This window comes from Amphiprion ocellaris, chromosome 6 (assembly GCF_022539595.1).
Source record: "Amphiprion ocellaris isolate individual 3 ecotype Okinawa chromosome 6, ASM2253959v1, whole genome shotgun sequence".
Taxonomy (NCBI): Eukaryota; Metazoa; Chordata; class Actinopteri; family Pomacentridae; genus Amphiprion; species Amphiprion ocellaris.
Window position 1 is genome coordinate 12,305,194 of NC_072771.1, and position 17,037 is coordinate 12,322,230.

At 38.2% G+C, this 17,037-nt stretch overlaps 1 protein-coding gene across 9 annotated transcripts in view; it reads left to right on the plus strand.

Annotated features, from left to right (window-relative positions):
- Positions 1-17,037, plus strand: part of LOC111567175 (citron Rho-interacting kinase) — a 54,927-nt gene that overhangs the window by 16,305 nt on the left and 21,585 nt on the right. For all 9 annotated transcript variants that reach the window (XM_035947186.2, XM_035947185.2, XM_035947187.2 and 6 more), the window contains 13 exons: positions 581-751; positions 953-1,006; positions 1,160-1,213; positions 1,937-2,077; positions 4,252-4,377; positions 5,616-5,711; positions 5,951-6,067; positions 6,268-6,377; positions 6,612-6,786; positions 7,670-7,867; positions 7,977-8,030; positions 13,640-13,837; positions 16,505-16,698. In XM_035947186.2, coding sequence (XP_035803079.1) covers positions 581-751; positions 953-1,006; positions 1,160-1,213; positions 1,937-2,077; positions 4,252-4,377; positions 5,616-5,711; positions 5,951-6,067; positions 6,268-6,377; positions 6,612-6,786; positions 7,670-7,867; positions 7,977-8,030; positions 13,640-13,837; positions 16,505-16,698 — 1,688 coding nt within the window. The remainder of the gene's footprint in view (positions 1-580; positions 752-952; positions 1,007-1,159; positions 1,214-1,936; positions 2,078-4,251; positions 4,378-5,615; positions 5,712-5,950; positions 6,068-6,267; positions 6,378-6,611; positions 6,787-7,669; positions 7,868-7,976; positions 8,031-13,639; positions 13,838-16,504; positions 16,699-17,037) is intronic.

Below are 17,037 nucleotides of genomic sequence, written 5' to 3' on the forward strand. Positions count from 1 at the left end.
ATTGGTTAATTTTCATTGAATTTTTATTCATTATTACTTTTGTCAGATTCAAATTATTTCTGTGACCATTGTAGGTTTTTCTTTCATTAACCGAGGGGTACCAACAATTTTGTCCACGTGTGTAGCTTATCCTTATCTCCACTATATGTTGAGTTTTATTCTGCTGAGGTATTAATGTGTGACACTGGCTGGTGTGAATGATATAGTGGTTTCTAACAAGAACATTTCTTCAGGCTAAAATCAGAGGTTACTGAGGCTGCCTTAGAGCTGGTAATTACTCTTGCAGTTTCTGCACTGCTAGAAAGTCACCATAAATAGCAGCTAAACAAATATTGCCATGTTACCTAGATAAAGTACTTGTAATTAAAAAATGTAAAAGACAGCTTCTCATCCCAGGTGCGTGTAGAAGACGTTTCCTCTCCTCTCCTCTCCTCTCCTCTCCTCTCCTCTCCTCTCCTCTCCTCTCCTCTCCTCTCCTCTCCTCTCCTCTCCTCTCCTCTCCTCTCCTCTCCTCTCCTCTCCTCTCCTCTCCTCTCCTCTCCTAGCCTCCTCATCTAAAGTTTCTGTTGTCTTTGTGCAGGAATATCATGCCCAGCTGGAGGAGATGCGAGTTTCCATTCGACAACTAGAGGAGGACTTGTCTGCTGCCCGTCGCCGTAGCGACTTATATGAGGCTGAGCTAAAAGAGTCTCGACAGGCCAGCGAGGAACTGAAGAGGAAGGCTGCAGACTACCAGCATAGGGTGCAGAAGGTCCATACTGTAACTTAAACTCATAATGATTCAAAAGTCATGGTAAAAAACAATGTGTTTAATATTATCACTTAACATTTCTCAATTAAGTGATAATATGATACTATCATGTTAAATGTCAACCTTGTAGTCATTATTAAGTTTCTACTTCCCATTACAACATCTGGGAGATATCTTACTGATTGTCCTATATCCTCCCAGGCAAAAGAGCAGGGCAAAGCAGAAGCAGAGGATACAATCACCAAATTGGAGAAGGTAGTTTCCTAATTTGGTTGTAAAAAGACTGTGTGGTTAGATGAAAAATATTATTAGACAAGGACATTTACAAGTTCAGGTGATCGCATCAAAGAATGATAAGCATGATAATCATTACATTTCAGAATGACTTGTATGTATTTTTCTTTATAGGCTAATGTTGAGCAGCAGACAAAAATCCAGGATCTTCAAGAGAAGCTTGCCAAGGTAGAATATTTTTGCTGTGAAGATTAATGAATAATTTATCTCAGCTTGTGCTCCCAAACGCAAGAGATGTAACAGCATTTCACACTTTCAGATGTGTATAAACAGCCTCTTTACCCTTCCTGACCTCCTTCTTGCTCTCTCTGTCTCATAAACTGTATTAACTGTAGTCCACTGTCAGATTTAGTCTATCGTCAGAGAACAATTAAGCTGTCTTTTAAAACTAGACTTACTGCTTAATTATCAGCAATCAAACCATTTTGCCTCATTAGCAAAGATAATTCCATTCTAATTGTCTTTTCCTGGAGATGAATATTTAAAAGTGCCATCCATTTTGCCAAGAGTACATGAGGGCTGTGGTGCTGATATTCAAGGCTGACTGAGCCCACATTTGCTATAAATCTACTTCTGACTTAGTGCGAACAAGTTAATGAAATAATCTGCAAACAATGCAGTGTAAACCTGTGTCACCAGTGCTGTTTGGACAACTAACCATGTGACACTTTTGCATATGGTAGATTATGCATTCCATGTATTTGATTTGTCATTATACACAGTTATTTTAATGGTAGCTGTTTATCTGATTTGTATTTGGACTTATATGGTGCCATTTGTATCAGTACAACAAACTCAAGTTAATGTACACTTTCTTTCAAATTAAAGTTTGTGTAAAAAATATTTACAAATGTATATATTTTAACTGATGTTTGATCTTTGAACCTGCAGGCGTTAAAGGGCAGTGCAGAGGCTACAGACCTCCTTCAGACGATGAAAGTGGCCAAAGAGCGAATGGAACGAGACCTAGAGAGGCTTCAGAACAAGGAAGACTCCAGTGACAGCCTGCGCAGACGACTCCGTGAGACTGAGGTACATACAAACCTCTGGTCTGCATCATGCACACTCTACACATCTACATCACTTGCATACATTTGTTCTGGCTTCTTGTTCTCTTGTAAACATGTTTTTACACCTCCCGAGGAACACTTTGATGACATGATCGCATGTCAGATAGCTTTTGTGTTCATGTGATTTGTGTGGATTTATGTCACTCTTTGTGATGCAGGGTAAAAGGTAAAACTTTGTGCCTATGATTGTTTTGTCATCAAAAATTATATTGATGTGCTGCTGCCAAAAAAATCATAGACACAAACTTTCACAATCATTAGTCCAGAGATGTGGTTGGCATTATTATTATTTTGACATAGTTGGGGGGAATTTCCATATTAACCTGTCAGCATATTATAGTTAAGTGATCTGAAAGGGAAACTAGACTGTGGTACCTTCTCTTGGTTCAAATTTTTGGATTTACAAGGTCTAGCTTCAGGACAGGACATTTTGGCCAGTCACAGGTCTGTGAAAGGTAGTGGAAGCCATAAATAATTTTTGACTTTGATTTTAATTGTCTTTAAATTTGATGTTTATCTGCTAGTAGGGACTGAGAACAGAGATGAGAGAGAAGAGCTGCACAAGGGCTGGATAGGTCCAAATTCTGACATTTTTTTTTGGTCACTTTCTTACTAACCTACTGCAGCTTAAAGTGAATTGAGCACATTTTTGCAGAAACATTGCTCATTATCTTGTTGTATTCATTGTATACAGATAATCTGTGGTCCTTAACAGGAGAACAGTATTGTGACTGGTGTGACAGCTAATCAGGCTGCATATGACATTTAGTTAACTGATTCTCTGGTGGGTTAGTGCACCTGCATGTACTATAATACAGACAACGTTTCTGCGTACAGTTTTCTCAGGTCAAATGTAAATTGTCTTTACATTCAAATTTAACAAAAACAAACAAATCCATAGCTGTGTAAATTTAAAAAAGACATCTTTTCTTATTTAATTTTACTTTACTTTAGAAACTAACTGCTCCTGGTAGGCTTTAGTGTTTTGTCTTGGTATTGTATCCATTTCTCGCAACAGAAAAAATATCTTTAAATATGAAATTTCATGCAAATTTGGAGTTTGGATCACTAAGAATGTATATAATAATAAAAGTATGCAGATCTCATATTAGCAAACAAGGAATACCTAAAACTCTAGCAATTCTTGGCTCACCAAAAGGTGCAAGCAAGCAGAGACCAGCAGGCAAACCTTTCATCATTTATAACATTGTGTCTCAAGTATCAGAACAGTGTATGGTGGCTTAGTCACACAACTCACCAACTTCAATAAAATTATGCCATAAATATACATATACACTACTGTTCACAAGTTTGGGTTCACCCATACAATTTCACGTTTTTCATGAAAATTCATACTTTTATTCATGTGCTAACATAACTGTACAAGGGTTTTCTAATCATCAATTGGCCTTTCAACACCATTAGCTAACACAATGTAGCATTAGAACACAGGAGTGATGGTTGCTGGAGATGTTCCTCTGTACCCCTATGTAGATATTCCATTAAAAATCAGCCGTTTCCATCTAGAATAGTCATTTACCACATTAGCAATGTCTAGACTGTATTTCGGATTAAATTAAGGTTATCTTCATTCAAAAACACTGCTTTTCTTTCAAAAATAAGGACATTTATAAGTGACCCCAAAATTTGAACGGTACATTATGTATTTGTATGTGCACTGTCAATAGTTGCATATAGAACATGCTTTATTTTTGAGGGTGCATGTTGTAAGTTCTTCTAAAGCAGCATTTTACTTCAAGCACTCGACATGTAGATTTGGTAAATAGTTCAGGGTAGATTTGATAGGAACCTTAGAGGAAAGAACACATGCACCTTGTCAAATTTCCACTGCTCCAAAGACCTCTCAACCCTCTTGCATGAATGCCACCACTGTGAGGCACTTTAAATAATGATAATAAATAAGTGATATAAACTTTGCAGAGGTATATCACTAACTGCTACAATAGTCGCTTTTCCCTTGAAGTAGAAATTTTAAACCTAATTGCATTTTAATGTCTGAATAGCAAAAAAATGTTTCTAACTATGGATTTTCTTGACCTGAGGTTGCATTTTTAAAACTAAAAAAAACATTCAGTCAGTTAGGTTTTGTGTGTCACTTTTGCTCGTTATCTGCAGGATGGAAGGAAGACTCTTGAGAACCAGGTGAAAAGGTTGGAGATTGTGGAACGCCGGGAGACGAAACTGAAGGATGAGATCCAGAGCAAGGCCCAGCAGATTCAGCAGATGGCAGATAAGATTCTGGTAACCCACCTTTCATCACTTCTGTGGAGCTAAAATAATCAGACGAGGTGTGAGATAAACATAGGTCATTGTCATCATTGCAGAGGGACTACAATTTTACATAATAATTCTGAAAAACCCAGGTTTATCATTCACCATATTTATGGATAATTTTGAATGTGACGTTCTATTTTTATATACACAGCCACATAGGTACCACATACAATAATTCATTTTACATAATATTGTCTCATTTTAGAACCCCTATGCAGCCATGATACAACAACGGCAAGTATTTTCAATTAGTTTACCTTATTAGCGTGGACGTAAACAAAGCGTGCTTGATTGACATCTTTGTCTCATTTTTCTGGTTAGTTTTATTGCATCATTTAGTTCAGTCACGTCATTTTATACCCTGCATCCTTACCCCAAGATTAAACCTGATCGGAGGTCTTATTAGTGACAAACTACTGTGTAGGGGTGCAGGGGAGAAAATAGGAATTTTTTGGCACTAAATGGCACTAAAGCTTTTTAGCTAATAGTGTCCTCTTGAGACGATGTTTTAAAGCTGCTGAGAGAAACTTTGTATTCAAATGAAGACAACTTACAAGAATTATTATTGTTGTATATCATGTCCACCTGTCGTTTTCTTGCCACATCATGCCCTAATCTGAGCTATGAATAAGGCCAGTGAAGAGTGCCCCAGAAATAGAAGAGGGGGGTTGAAATCATAGGAATAAATGATAGTATGTTTCATGAACTTGATAACTTACTGCATCAGTAGCAACAAAAATGAACTGGTATTTATCTGTTCATATTTAAGTCACAAATATTTAATGCATTTTATGAAATCATGTCACTGGTTTTAAATATTTAACAAAGTAATACACTGGCTTATGAATACCTTTACTGTAGCAGACATAAAAAAAGACGTGTGTGAAGATTTTAAATCTCTTACAGAATCCACCACAATCAAACTCCCCCACAGCTGAGCTAGTAAACACTCATTATAATTATATTTCAAAACAGGATAAGGCACATTAGAAGGAGGAACCCTTACTGATTGTGATTAGGTGTCTATGAGTTAGGATTTATTTGGACTACTTCTAACTCACCACAAATATATAGGCTTTTATTTGTGATGAAATACTTTAAATCATACCAAAATTGTTTAGAAAGTACTTTTTGCTACTTTTAGCTTTTGTGAGCATGGCCCCTGGTATTAGTATGCTGTTTATAACATTTTTATTTTTGTGTAGGAGCTGGAGGAGAATCTGCGAGAGACCCAAGCTACTGCCCAGCGTTTAGAGACTCATCTTAAACAGAAGGAAAAACTCTATGAAGACAAGATAAAGGTTTGATTTTTCAATACATAAATCCATTGATGTTGCAGACACTTTGTTGCTGTGTAAAACAATATACTAATGAACTTACAGGAAGTGCCCCGTGCTATGTTTGTGGCCTTTGTGTAGCTGATTGAGTTGTGGGTGTCCTGTATGCTTGGGAGATCTACAGTATGTCATCTTCACACCATTCTTTGTCCTGTTAAGTGATATCCTGGTTATGGTTCTGTGGGCTGCCTGGCATTGAGCAGGTGCTGGAGGCCCAGATGAAGGCGGACATGGCTGATAAGGAGATGTTGGAGTCCAGTCAGAGCAAATATGAAGAGGAGGTGCGGGAGAAGTGCAGCATCATCAGTGAACAGAAGGCGGTAAGAACTGACCAGCTTGGAAATGACACTATTTCAGGCGTATTTTAACATACACCACATTGACACAGATTTCAGGCTTGAAATAATATTATACAGCACAACAAAATATCCTTAATCTGATCTCAGTTAAAGCCAGTATGTGAAAATGTAACTAAATGTTTAATTAAACACAACTAATAGTGTCCAAAATTTCTATTCAGACCATAAATGCTATGGACTCAAAGATGAACAGCCTGGAACAGAGACTTGCTGAGCTGTCAGAGGCCAATAAATTGGCAGCCAACAGCAGCATCTACACCCAGAAAAACATGTAAGTACTTATACAGAATGCTTTGTGATTCTGCTTGACAGCAAAATGAAATGCATGACAAAACTTTTATCCAAGTGAAAGCTGTGGCCATTTATTGTTATCCCAAGTATGAAGGTCAAGAGGCTGGTTAAAGAGGATCCAGTTTGTGCAAAATAATACCTGGAATTTTATCTTGGGAGTGTTGCATAGCCTCCTCTTAAACCTTTTCCTCATACTGATGTGTGGTCTTTTTAGGAAAGCCCAGGAGGAGATGATCTCAGAGCTTCGCCAGCAGAAGTTCTACCTGGAGTCTCAGGCTGGGAAGCTGGAGGCCCAGAATGCTAAACTGGAGGAGCATCTAGAGAAAATGAGTCAGCAAGAGCAAAGCAATAAGAGCCGCGTGATGGAGCTGGAAACTCGGCTCAGAGAGGTGAGGAGATATTATAGGGGGCAGAGTGAAAAGCGGGGTTATTAAGCATGATTCATGTGTTGATAGATTTGTGGATATAAGCTTTCCCACAAGTGTAACACTCAAACATTCTTTGCTTTCACCCTGTTCCCAATTTTTGTCTTACTGTTGTGTCAGTTTCAGTGCAATCTCTCAATTCTGTGCCTTTTTCTGTTTCAATACCAAGTAATTTTAAGTAAGTCCTGCACAAAGTGTATTTCCAAGCATAACAGACAACACTTTTAAAGGCTCAGTAGATAAAGTTGAGCACTAGACCTCTTCCATCTGTACTAATCTGGCTCCAGAGAGCAGAAATACACCAGTGTATCATTATGTGAATTTATGGTGAGGAAATTAATATAGTGCATCATGACCCCATGCGGAAGCAGGTGCAGCTTAAAAATTGGTTAGATAATGATATATAGGCTCTAGCCACTAAATTTAAAGTTTAAAAAAGACAGAGAAGATTTAATGTACAGTTCATAAACATAATGTATGGCTTTTCATTGGAATATTAGTACTGTCATGTAGGCTACGGAAAATATTCTACAGTTGTCCAGAAAGTTCATTTTATGGGCCAGAAAACATTTGCAGAACTTCTGAATCTGTTTTATTACCTACGTAAGTGCTGTAATTTTGTAGTAGTGGACAATAAAACTTACTTCCTGTTTTTAATTCAGATGTAGCAGAAAACAAAAACACAACAAATCAAGGCAGAGCCATAACAAGGTGAAATGTTAGGTGCAATGCTCTCTCATCCCTGTGGAAAGCTGTGTCATGTCAGCATGTCTCTGACTGCTCCTTGGGGTGAATCGCCTCCTCTATCTCCTGATCCTGAATGGTCCCTTTCTGTCTGCCTTTGTAGATTGGGCTGGAGAATGAGGAACAAAAGCTGGAGATTAAACGTCAGGTGACAGAGCTGACTCTTTCACTGCAAGAACGTGAATCTCAGATCAGCAACCTGCAGGCAGCTCGCCGTGCTCTGGAGAGCCAACTGCAGCAGGCCAAGACTGAGCTGGAAGAGACCACTGCAGAGGCTGAGGAGGAGATCACTGTGCTCAGAGTAAGAGAGAGAGAGAGAGTAAAGGAGTTTGGAAGATGATGTCTCCTTTGATGTTATATAATTTAGGGAGTAAAATCTGTCCCTCTGTCTCTCTTGTCATGCCTTCTAGTCACACAGAGATGAGATACAACGTAAATTTGATGCCTTGAGAGACAGCTGTGCGGTAAGCTGCTCACTTCGCTTTTTTTGCTCTTTCACTCTTTCCAGGAATAGAGAGCTCTTCTGGCATTGAACACCAGCTGAAGCATCATACATCAATACACAGCACTTCAAGTAGCCATATTTCAGTCAATATGTATTTTTGACATTCTTGGTTAAATCAGATCTCAATTGAAAACACCTGACGCCCGTGACTTTTAACAACCTTTCCATTGCAAAATATAAGTGCAGAGTCCTTGTCATACTTTATGATGTAAAATTTATCACCAGGGGGCAATGCGCATATTTTCAGGGTGATCCCAAAATATTGTTGCTATGGCCATAGTTAGATGCAACATAGGATAGCGTTACTTTAAAACTGACAACTCAGTAAGAAAGTATGGTTTTACCTTGCTGACATGTTTCGACGCCATCTGCCATCTTTTTCAAAGCATCTAGATCTGACAGATCTGTCAGACCGGCCACGTGATAAAAAGGACATGTCATCACACGTCGGATGAACATATGAACATATTCTAATTAGATGCAACATAGTTTGCTGTTCCAAAAAAGCACCAACAGCGGCACATTCATTCTCAGTTTAATCATTTGTTTCCATGATGCCATTGTGCTAATTAACATATTAACTAAATGAGTTACTTTTACTAAAACTAGCCCTGCTGGAACAGTTCAGGAAGCTTCCATCCAGTAATCACTGTTATTCGCCGCTTCACATTCTGGGATTTTTTTGTTTTTTGTTTGTCAGGCTTTATGGTGTCACACACTCAACATTACCAACAAACACTATGGTTTAGTTTGTAACAGAACATCTGATGTTTTTCCCACATTAGCCTCAAGAGCTTTACATTTGGTTACATAGTTTCATTTTCCATGTCAGCATAGTTATTGTTAGACAACATAGGATGTTGCAGTCATCATGTCCCACTAACCTTGAGAGATGATGTCATGTTAAGATATTTGAGTGCCTTCAAATTCATACACACTGTCCTGTTAATAAACACCAAGATCATCATGGTCCTCCTTTATCCCATTGCCCTACTTTTGAGATCCTCCCACTCGCAAACTGTTCAGAAAGCAGTGTCCATAGATTCAGCTGGCCAGTGTTCAGGCAAACACAGCCAAATTCTGCAACAAGCAGAGCTTGAAATGCCACTGTTTTTCCCCTCTAAGACTTGCAGTGTTGATTAGTCTGTCCATGGAATATTTTGGAAAAGAGCAAGCTGTCTTGAAAATTGTTTCAATAAAATGTCAATGAACTTAGTTCTTCAGGTACTCTCTTATCATTTTAGCATTCCATTGAAGCATTTACATGAATCCATTTTTGTATTTGAACTGACAGATTACAATCTGACTTAGCACACTCCTGACCATCAAAGGGTGAACTCTTTCTATGTGGGACATACACTGAATTTTCCTTTTGTGTTCTGTTCTAGCCAAAATGGCAGCTTTGCATGCAAGACATTCAGTAACCACCAGACTACAACAACATATACTGACTGCAATAGTTTGTGTTTAACTGCACTCATGGTGAGACTTTAAAATACCGACATTGTCGATATGTTCTCTGATGTGTCCAACTGCTTTGTATTAAGATGTATATTTTGTGTCATGGGAGCATTGTATCCACTAAGTGCAGATACTGGAACTTAAGAGAACCAAATTTGTGAGTGTCTTTTTTAAACTGTACTAGTGCTAAACATAGCAGAAAAGAATTAGGTATATACATAATTCAAACTAGGACAAACACCTTTTATACGTGTAAACATAATGTTGTTTCACAGTGTACTAAGGTCACATGAGAGTGGTGCTTTAAGGTTTTTATTCTTCCTGCCTAGCTACACATGACTAATGTTATAGTTTAGGAATAGGCCAATGATGTATTAGACCATTGTGGGCCATATTTAAACCAGTAAAGACTGCTTTTAGACTGGAATTGACAAAAGGCATTTCCATTTCTTCGATAAAGATTTTCTCAGTTGAATTACCAGCAAATTCATATATATGCAATTCATATATATGACAATTATATCCATATCAGTCACCCATATCTAGGTAGTAATGACTTCAGTAAAAAGAGGTTACATTTAAAAAATTATGAATTTAGGTGGACACCTGCTCATTTACTGAAGGCGAGGATGTTCCTCTGTAATTTCTGGTTTGATTGTACAATAAAGGCCATGTTAATTAATCAAGGAAACTGTGTGGCACCCACAGCCTTCAAAAATAGTTGTAAGCAATTTACATTTCACAGCAATGAGAATGCAAATCCCTTGGTGTGATTTACTTTAGGGTCATTCCATATGAAATCAACAGATTTTAAGAAAATTTCCCACCTGACCCTCTCAGATTTTTCTAAATTTTTACATACTTATACTTACTCCATAGTCCTAAGAAATGTGAAAATATTTACTTAATATTTATAATTGCATGTTACAGAGAATGACAAAGTTGAGATTTTATCCATCACAAACTTCTAAAATGCTACTTTTGGCCACCTGTTACACAAGAACTAATCATCCTATTCATTAGAAATTTTATGTGCTGTATCTTGGCTACCTAGGGAATGGATCTCTGTAAAATAAAGGTCCTATGTTATGTTATGTATGATATATAAACAGCTAAAAATCAAAAATATCTGTCTGGCCTTCAGATTCAAAGGTCAATATCAGCATGTGGGATAGGTAGTATCACAAAATAAGACACCATGTGAAAGTACAGGAATTGCCCTAAATTTTGACACCAAGCACAACTTGCTTCTATAAATCATTCTATGTTAAATGTTCAAATTAAATATGCACATTTTCACCCCATATTTTAGTCATATATAACAGAAAATTTAGTGATTTTCAAGTGTTCAAATGTATGTATTGCAGAGTAAAGAAGATATTATTAAGTACTTACAAATTTTCAAGAATAGTTTGCAAAGTTGGTTCAGTTATGTCTTTTCAGAAATTTTTTAAACAGTTCAGAAACCTTCTTTTCTGCGTCCTGGCTAAGTTTATACTGACGACCCATTGCTGTCGTTAAGTCTGCAATTTGAGTAAGGATATGGTCTGTTGGCACCCAACACTGGTCCTTCCTTTTGGGCCAAGAAAATGATCTGGCAGGGCCTTTTGGTTTTATGAAGTCTAGGAACACATCTGCCTGCTCAGTTGACACTTCCACAACATTCAAGTACCAGTAATTATCATTAACAGCTGCAACATACTGGCCAGGATGCAGATCATGCTGCAACAAATCTGCCACAGTTTCTTCAGACACAAGGTCATTCATTCTAACAACAGTTGATGTATAAATTTGTAAGTACTTAATAATATCTTCTTTACTCTGCAATACATACATTTGAACATTTGAAAATCACTAAATTTTATGTTATATATGGCTAAAATATGGGGTGAAAATGTGCATATTTAATTTGAACATTTAACATAGAAGGATTTATAGAAGCAAGTTGTGCTTGGTGTCAAAATTTAGGGCAATTCCTGTACTTTCACACGGTGTCTTTTATTTTGTGATACTACCTATCCCACATGCTGATATTGACCTTTGAATCTGAAGGCCAGACAGATATTTTAGATTTTTAGCTGTTTATATATCATACATAACATAACATAGGACCTTTATTTTACAGAGATCCATTCCCTAGGTAGCCAAGATCAGCACATAAAATTTCTAATGAATAGGATGATTAGTTCTTGTGTAACAGGTGGCCAAAAGTAGCATTTTAGAAGTTTGTGATGGATAAAATCTCAAATTTGTCATTCTCTGTAACATGCAATTATAAATTTTAAGTAAATATTTTCACATTTCTTAGGACTATGGATTCCTATGAAATGATCCTGAAAATTTCAGACCTCTAGCTCTTTTTGTTCAGAAGTTATAGAAGCCTGAAAATAGCCAAAATTTTCAAGTCTTAATTTTGGTCGCAATTTTAGGGTACCCCCTACCTACTTCAAATGGTCATAACTTTGGAACTCTTTACAATTAAGCCTTGCAATTTTGGATTTTTTCATCATATATAATTTTCTATGAGTATGTAAAAATTAGAAAAATCTGAGGGGGTCAGGTGGGGACCACTTGATGAAATGATATGTAATGACGCTTTAGGTCTTCAAGTTGCTCTACAGATTGGGTTGACATAAGAGTGGAATAAACATAGAGGCTTGCCAGAGCACCATTGCATCCATTCCACCGTTGACTTTTTGCCCAGCCTTGAGAGTTTAGTTGCTGCTGTCAGTCCCCTGCCTCAGGGGAGCAGAAGCACTGAGTCAGTACAGAAGAGACAGCTAATTTATGTACTTAAAAGCTTTGCCTCTTCCCCCCTGCCACCTTGAAGTTCTGCGTAGTATACATGCTCCCATAAGAGCTGAGGATAAAGGGCTTTTAACAGGGAGCCTCATCAGCCTCGAACCTTCATTTCCCTACAATGTGCACAGTAGTCATGGCTGATTAAGGGAACAAGCTAATGAAATGATTAGCCTGCTCCTTGCTCTGAATGCTGCTGGGGTTAAACAAGTAAGTTAGATATCATGCCAAAATGATTACTGCATTATATCGCAAACCCAGATATCCGCATCATGTAATAATGCAGCAGTAGAGTTTAGACTGTGTGGGGTGTTAGGTCAAGTTTTTATGTGGAGGAGCAATAATATGAACATTTTCACCATTTCAGAAAAAAAAAACTTTCTCTTACTTGTAAATGATAAAAGTTAATTTTCATTAACTGTGATGAATATTCTTTGCTATGCAGTATATGGAGCTTCCTTTCGGAGTTTGTGTCAATTATGTTAAGGCTTAATAACCTGATGTAGAAGTAGATCAGTGCAGCTAAACTCACCTACACACTGCTGGCTGTAACCACAGTGAGAGTGGGCGCACCCTAAAGCTTTGGCTTCTTAGGCACAAGTCTGTGGCATTGCAGTTAGAAACTAGAGGAATTAGTTGACCTAGCTCTCTTACAGACTGCTGGTGAAGCTGATTAAGACAGACTGTAGCTGTGATTGTAGGATGATGTTGCCGCTTTGATGTGGCTGCAATCATAGCAACGCTTTGGCTGTTATGATTCTGGCACATTAGTTTATAATAGAGGTAACACAAACTGTTGAAGGCTGGGCAGGTTTTTTAAATCTGCTGCATTCCTGGACTCCTGTGGTGTATTGATAGCACATTGTCATAACTGATAGAAACAACAATACTTTCTTGCCATATGCAAACCACAGCTTCATCCACTACAGTCAGGCTGAGCAGCCGTAACTGTGCTCAAAGCCAGTAGGTATACTGATGGAGTACAGCCTATTCAAGAGGAAATGAGCCATAAATGCATCCTTTCTGGAGTACCTATAAAGTAGTTCCATAAACTGGCAGTGTATTGGAACTGGACTAGACCAACACACCAACTGCGCATATGGATCAGTTGAAGTGTTAAAGGTATTACAAGGAAATGCAAAAGCAGTTCATAAAAAATGCTGCTGTGATTCTTGGCTCTATTCTGTAAAGACAAATATATAGTAAAGTGTCAACTTAATTGTTTTTAGGAAAACATTTGCAGAATGAATACTGTGTATGTTTTCATCTGTTTAAATATGAAGATTGAGTGTTCTCATTTTTCTACAGGTGATCACAGACCTAGAAGAGCAGCTGACTGCACTGACTCAGGAGAATGCAGAGCTGAACCGCCAGAACTTCTACTTGTCCAAGCAGCTGGATGAGGCCTCTGATGAGAGAGAAGATCGACTGCACCTCAGCCAGGATGTGGATAGGCTTCGTCGGGAGGTGGCTGACCGTGAAATGCACCTTAACAACCAGAAACAGGTATTTGGCTCCTTGTAATCATGGCCTGGTTATGGTTGTATACCAATCTGCCTCATCATTAAAACCACTGACAGGTGAAATGAATGACACTGATAGTCTTGTTACAATGCAATGTACTGTTGGGAAACCTCAGGTCCTGGCATTCATGTGGATGTTACTTTGAAATGTACCACCTACCTATGTAAAAGCTGCTGCAGACCAAGCAGTAGTGTTTACAGTAGCCTCCCTCAGCACGACACTATGTCCCACCACACCAATGTGATCAAACATTTGTGGTTTGCAGTAGAACAAGCCAAATCCACTTAGGCCCAACCCTGCAACCTACACGATCCAAAGGATAAACTAGGACACCCCCAGATGTACTGTGTCCATAGCCTGACAGTTTCGATGGGAACCTACACAATATTAGGAAGATGCTTTTAATTTTGTGGCTGATTGGTGTAAATGTACATCTATTTTGCGTCTTTCTGTTTTGGAGTGGATACATTTTGAATTGAGACTATTGTATTAAGGACATTTTTGCATCATAAGGACATTTTAGCCAATCCCCACAGCTTTAAATCACTGTCTGATGGTTAAAACTTGTTTTCAAAATTAATGTTCTTAGTTTTAAATAAGGGTTGAGGTTTTGCTTAAGTGTTTACTAAACTGACGGTTAAAGGCCTAGGAAATGTATTATGTCATTCAGTGCCCTCATGCAGTATAAATATGTACATGTATGTTTGCTCTTTCCCTGCTCATGTGAGTTCCCCTCAACAGTCTAAATAAAGTGAACTAGCAATACTTACTAATCCAAAAATTGGTATGTTATTTTGATTTGTTAATGGAATCTGTTATAATACTTTCTTCAATGCTTGTCTCCTGTTATAGTCATGTAAACGTACCTGTGAAGTTTTTGATCACTAGTTACTGCTGCTATAATATCAATGGTCCTTGTTGTGCCAGAGTGGATGTATGCATATGTATTTCTGACAATGATTTCATGCTATTCCACTGATTGCAAAAGCTGTATCAGGAATATGCTCAACACATTTATGAGACATCAGAATGTGTTTTGGGGAAGTAAACAGTGAATGAAAATGGAAACTTACACTAGTTATTTAGTTATGTAACATTTGGATCAGATTTAGTAGGCATTGTTCCTATTAGTACTGCTCTTGTTTTAGTTTGTATTGACATCCATCAGTTTTATTTGTAATTTGGGATGTCTTTCAGAGTTGGTAAAATAATTCAGACACAAAAGCTTGGACTTAAAAGCAGCACTCAGAAAATGGCGTTAAAAGTCAAAAGCCTTTTTACTTAGATCAGGCAGGGTCAGCGACAGGGAAGCAGTCAGAGCAGGCATACAAATCAGAAGAGGCAAAAACATACAGGTAAAGGTCAGGCTGACAGAAACTAGCAAGCAGAATGGAACAGTATCACTACTCAAGTACGATGCCTCTGTGGTAAATGACAAGAGAAACAAAAAGAAGGAGATTAGAGAGAAAGGAAAACAGAGACAGAGGTGGCTGATGTGATGGTTTGAACACTGACATTGCTCCAAACTAATCAAGGAAATACTGCAGTCTTTCATTCATTAATTCTCTTTAACACTTTGGATAGGTCACCAGTCTGTGCGCAATTAAACAGAAAAAAAAACAGCTGACTTTTAAGTCCGATTTTTTGGAGGCAGTCACAGTGCTTCTATTCAGCTGACACGTCACCCATATGGTGTAGTGGTTGTCACATTTCTGCATGAAATTGCTGCAAAATATCAGCTGTGAATAGTTACAAATTAAAAAAAACAGTTTTTGATTTCTAAGGTTGTTGTATTCCTTCCTGTACTTCAGCTTCCTTCCCCCCAACCATTTCCACTCACAGCCAGACACCAGGTTTTCACTTACTCACATTATGTGATATCTCCACAAAAGCTGTGACAAGTGACCTAGACATCTCTTCCAGCCCTGACAGTGTTAAGCGTAAATCAGGCAGCAGAACCTCTGGGATTATTTCAGCATTGTTGTGTTGTGTTGTATTGTTGATGCAGCAAGGAAAAGAGAGAGAGAGAGAGAGAGGAGGCTGTGTGATGTGTGCTGCCCCTGTGGGAGAATATGTGTGTGGGTGTCCAGCAGCGCTCTCAGTCCTTCTAGTTGTATAACCAGCTATGGAAGTCATAGACGAGGGATGGGGTGGTGTGTGGGAGTGATGTGTCATCCCCATCACTCCCAGGTCGTGTCAGCTGTGGAAGCGTTGGACTTCAGAGGGCTGTGGTGTTGCTGCAGCACCGGCAGAGGCTATATTTGTCTCTCAGTGCTTTGTCTAAAGCAATGCGTTGTAAGACATAAAACACAGTGCATTGTGTAGGCTTTGTGAAAAACAGAGAAAAACATTCTGTGTCCAAACATATCATGTATATAACTCCAAAGGAACACTGATGCTGGCACCTTTTAATTAGTATTTGGAGTTATTATTTAAATTGAAGTTCTGAACAGTCATTTACATATTAGTTGTCACACAGGTATGTAGTTTTAAATTGCTATCAAATGGCCTTAATACGCCCCTGTTCAAAGGATTGTCATTTATTTTAGGCATGGCGCGACTGATATTCCATGTAAGCAAATGTCTACAACTATCCCACAGTGATCTAATAAAAATGTTATTTCTAATCTAAATCATGTTTTGTACTAGAACCTTGAGACACTGAAGACCACATGCACAATGCTGGAGGAACAAGTTCTGGAGCTGGAGACCCTAAATGATGAACTTTTGGAGAAGGAGAGACAGTGGGATGCCTGGAGGGCAACACTGGAGGACGAAAAGAACCTGGCAGAGAGGAGGACCAGGGAGATCCAGAGACTGCTGGACACTGAGAAACAGAACAGGTGACCACATTGTAACACTTGAAACTGTGTGGACTTGTGTTACTAAATGGCCCCTAATTTCTCTGGTAATGTTTATCTAGCAGTTCTAAGATCAGTTTGTATTGTTTCTTGTTACTGAAGGTGACTAACAGAATAATGCATGCATAATTGAGAGAAATTAACCATACTGAGATATTAGTTTCTTTATCCATCGTGCATAATGCAATAGTCCAATAATTGTATTCAAACCACAGGACATTGTAATAAAAGTGTATGAGTTTCTTTTTTTTTGACGGTGGAAAAAACTATTTTTGCTTCAAATGTTTCTGTTGCTATCAGTGTTGGATTCGACTCTCTCTG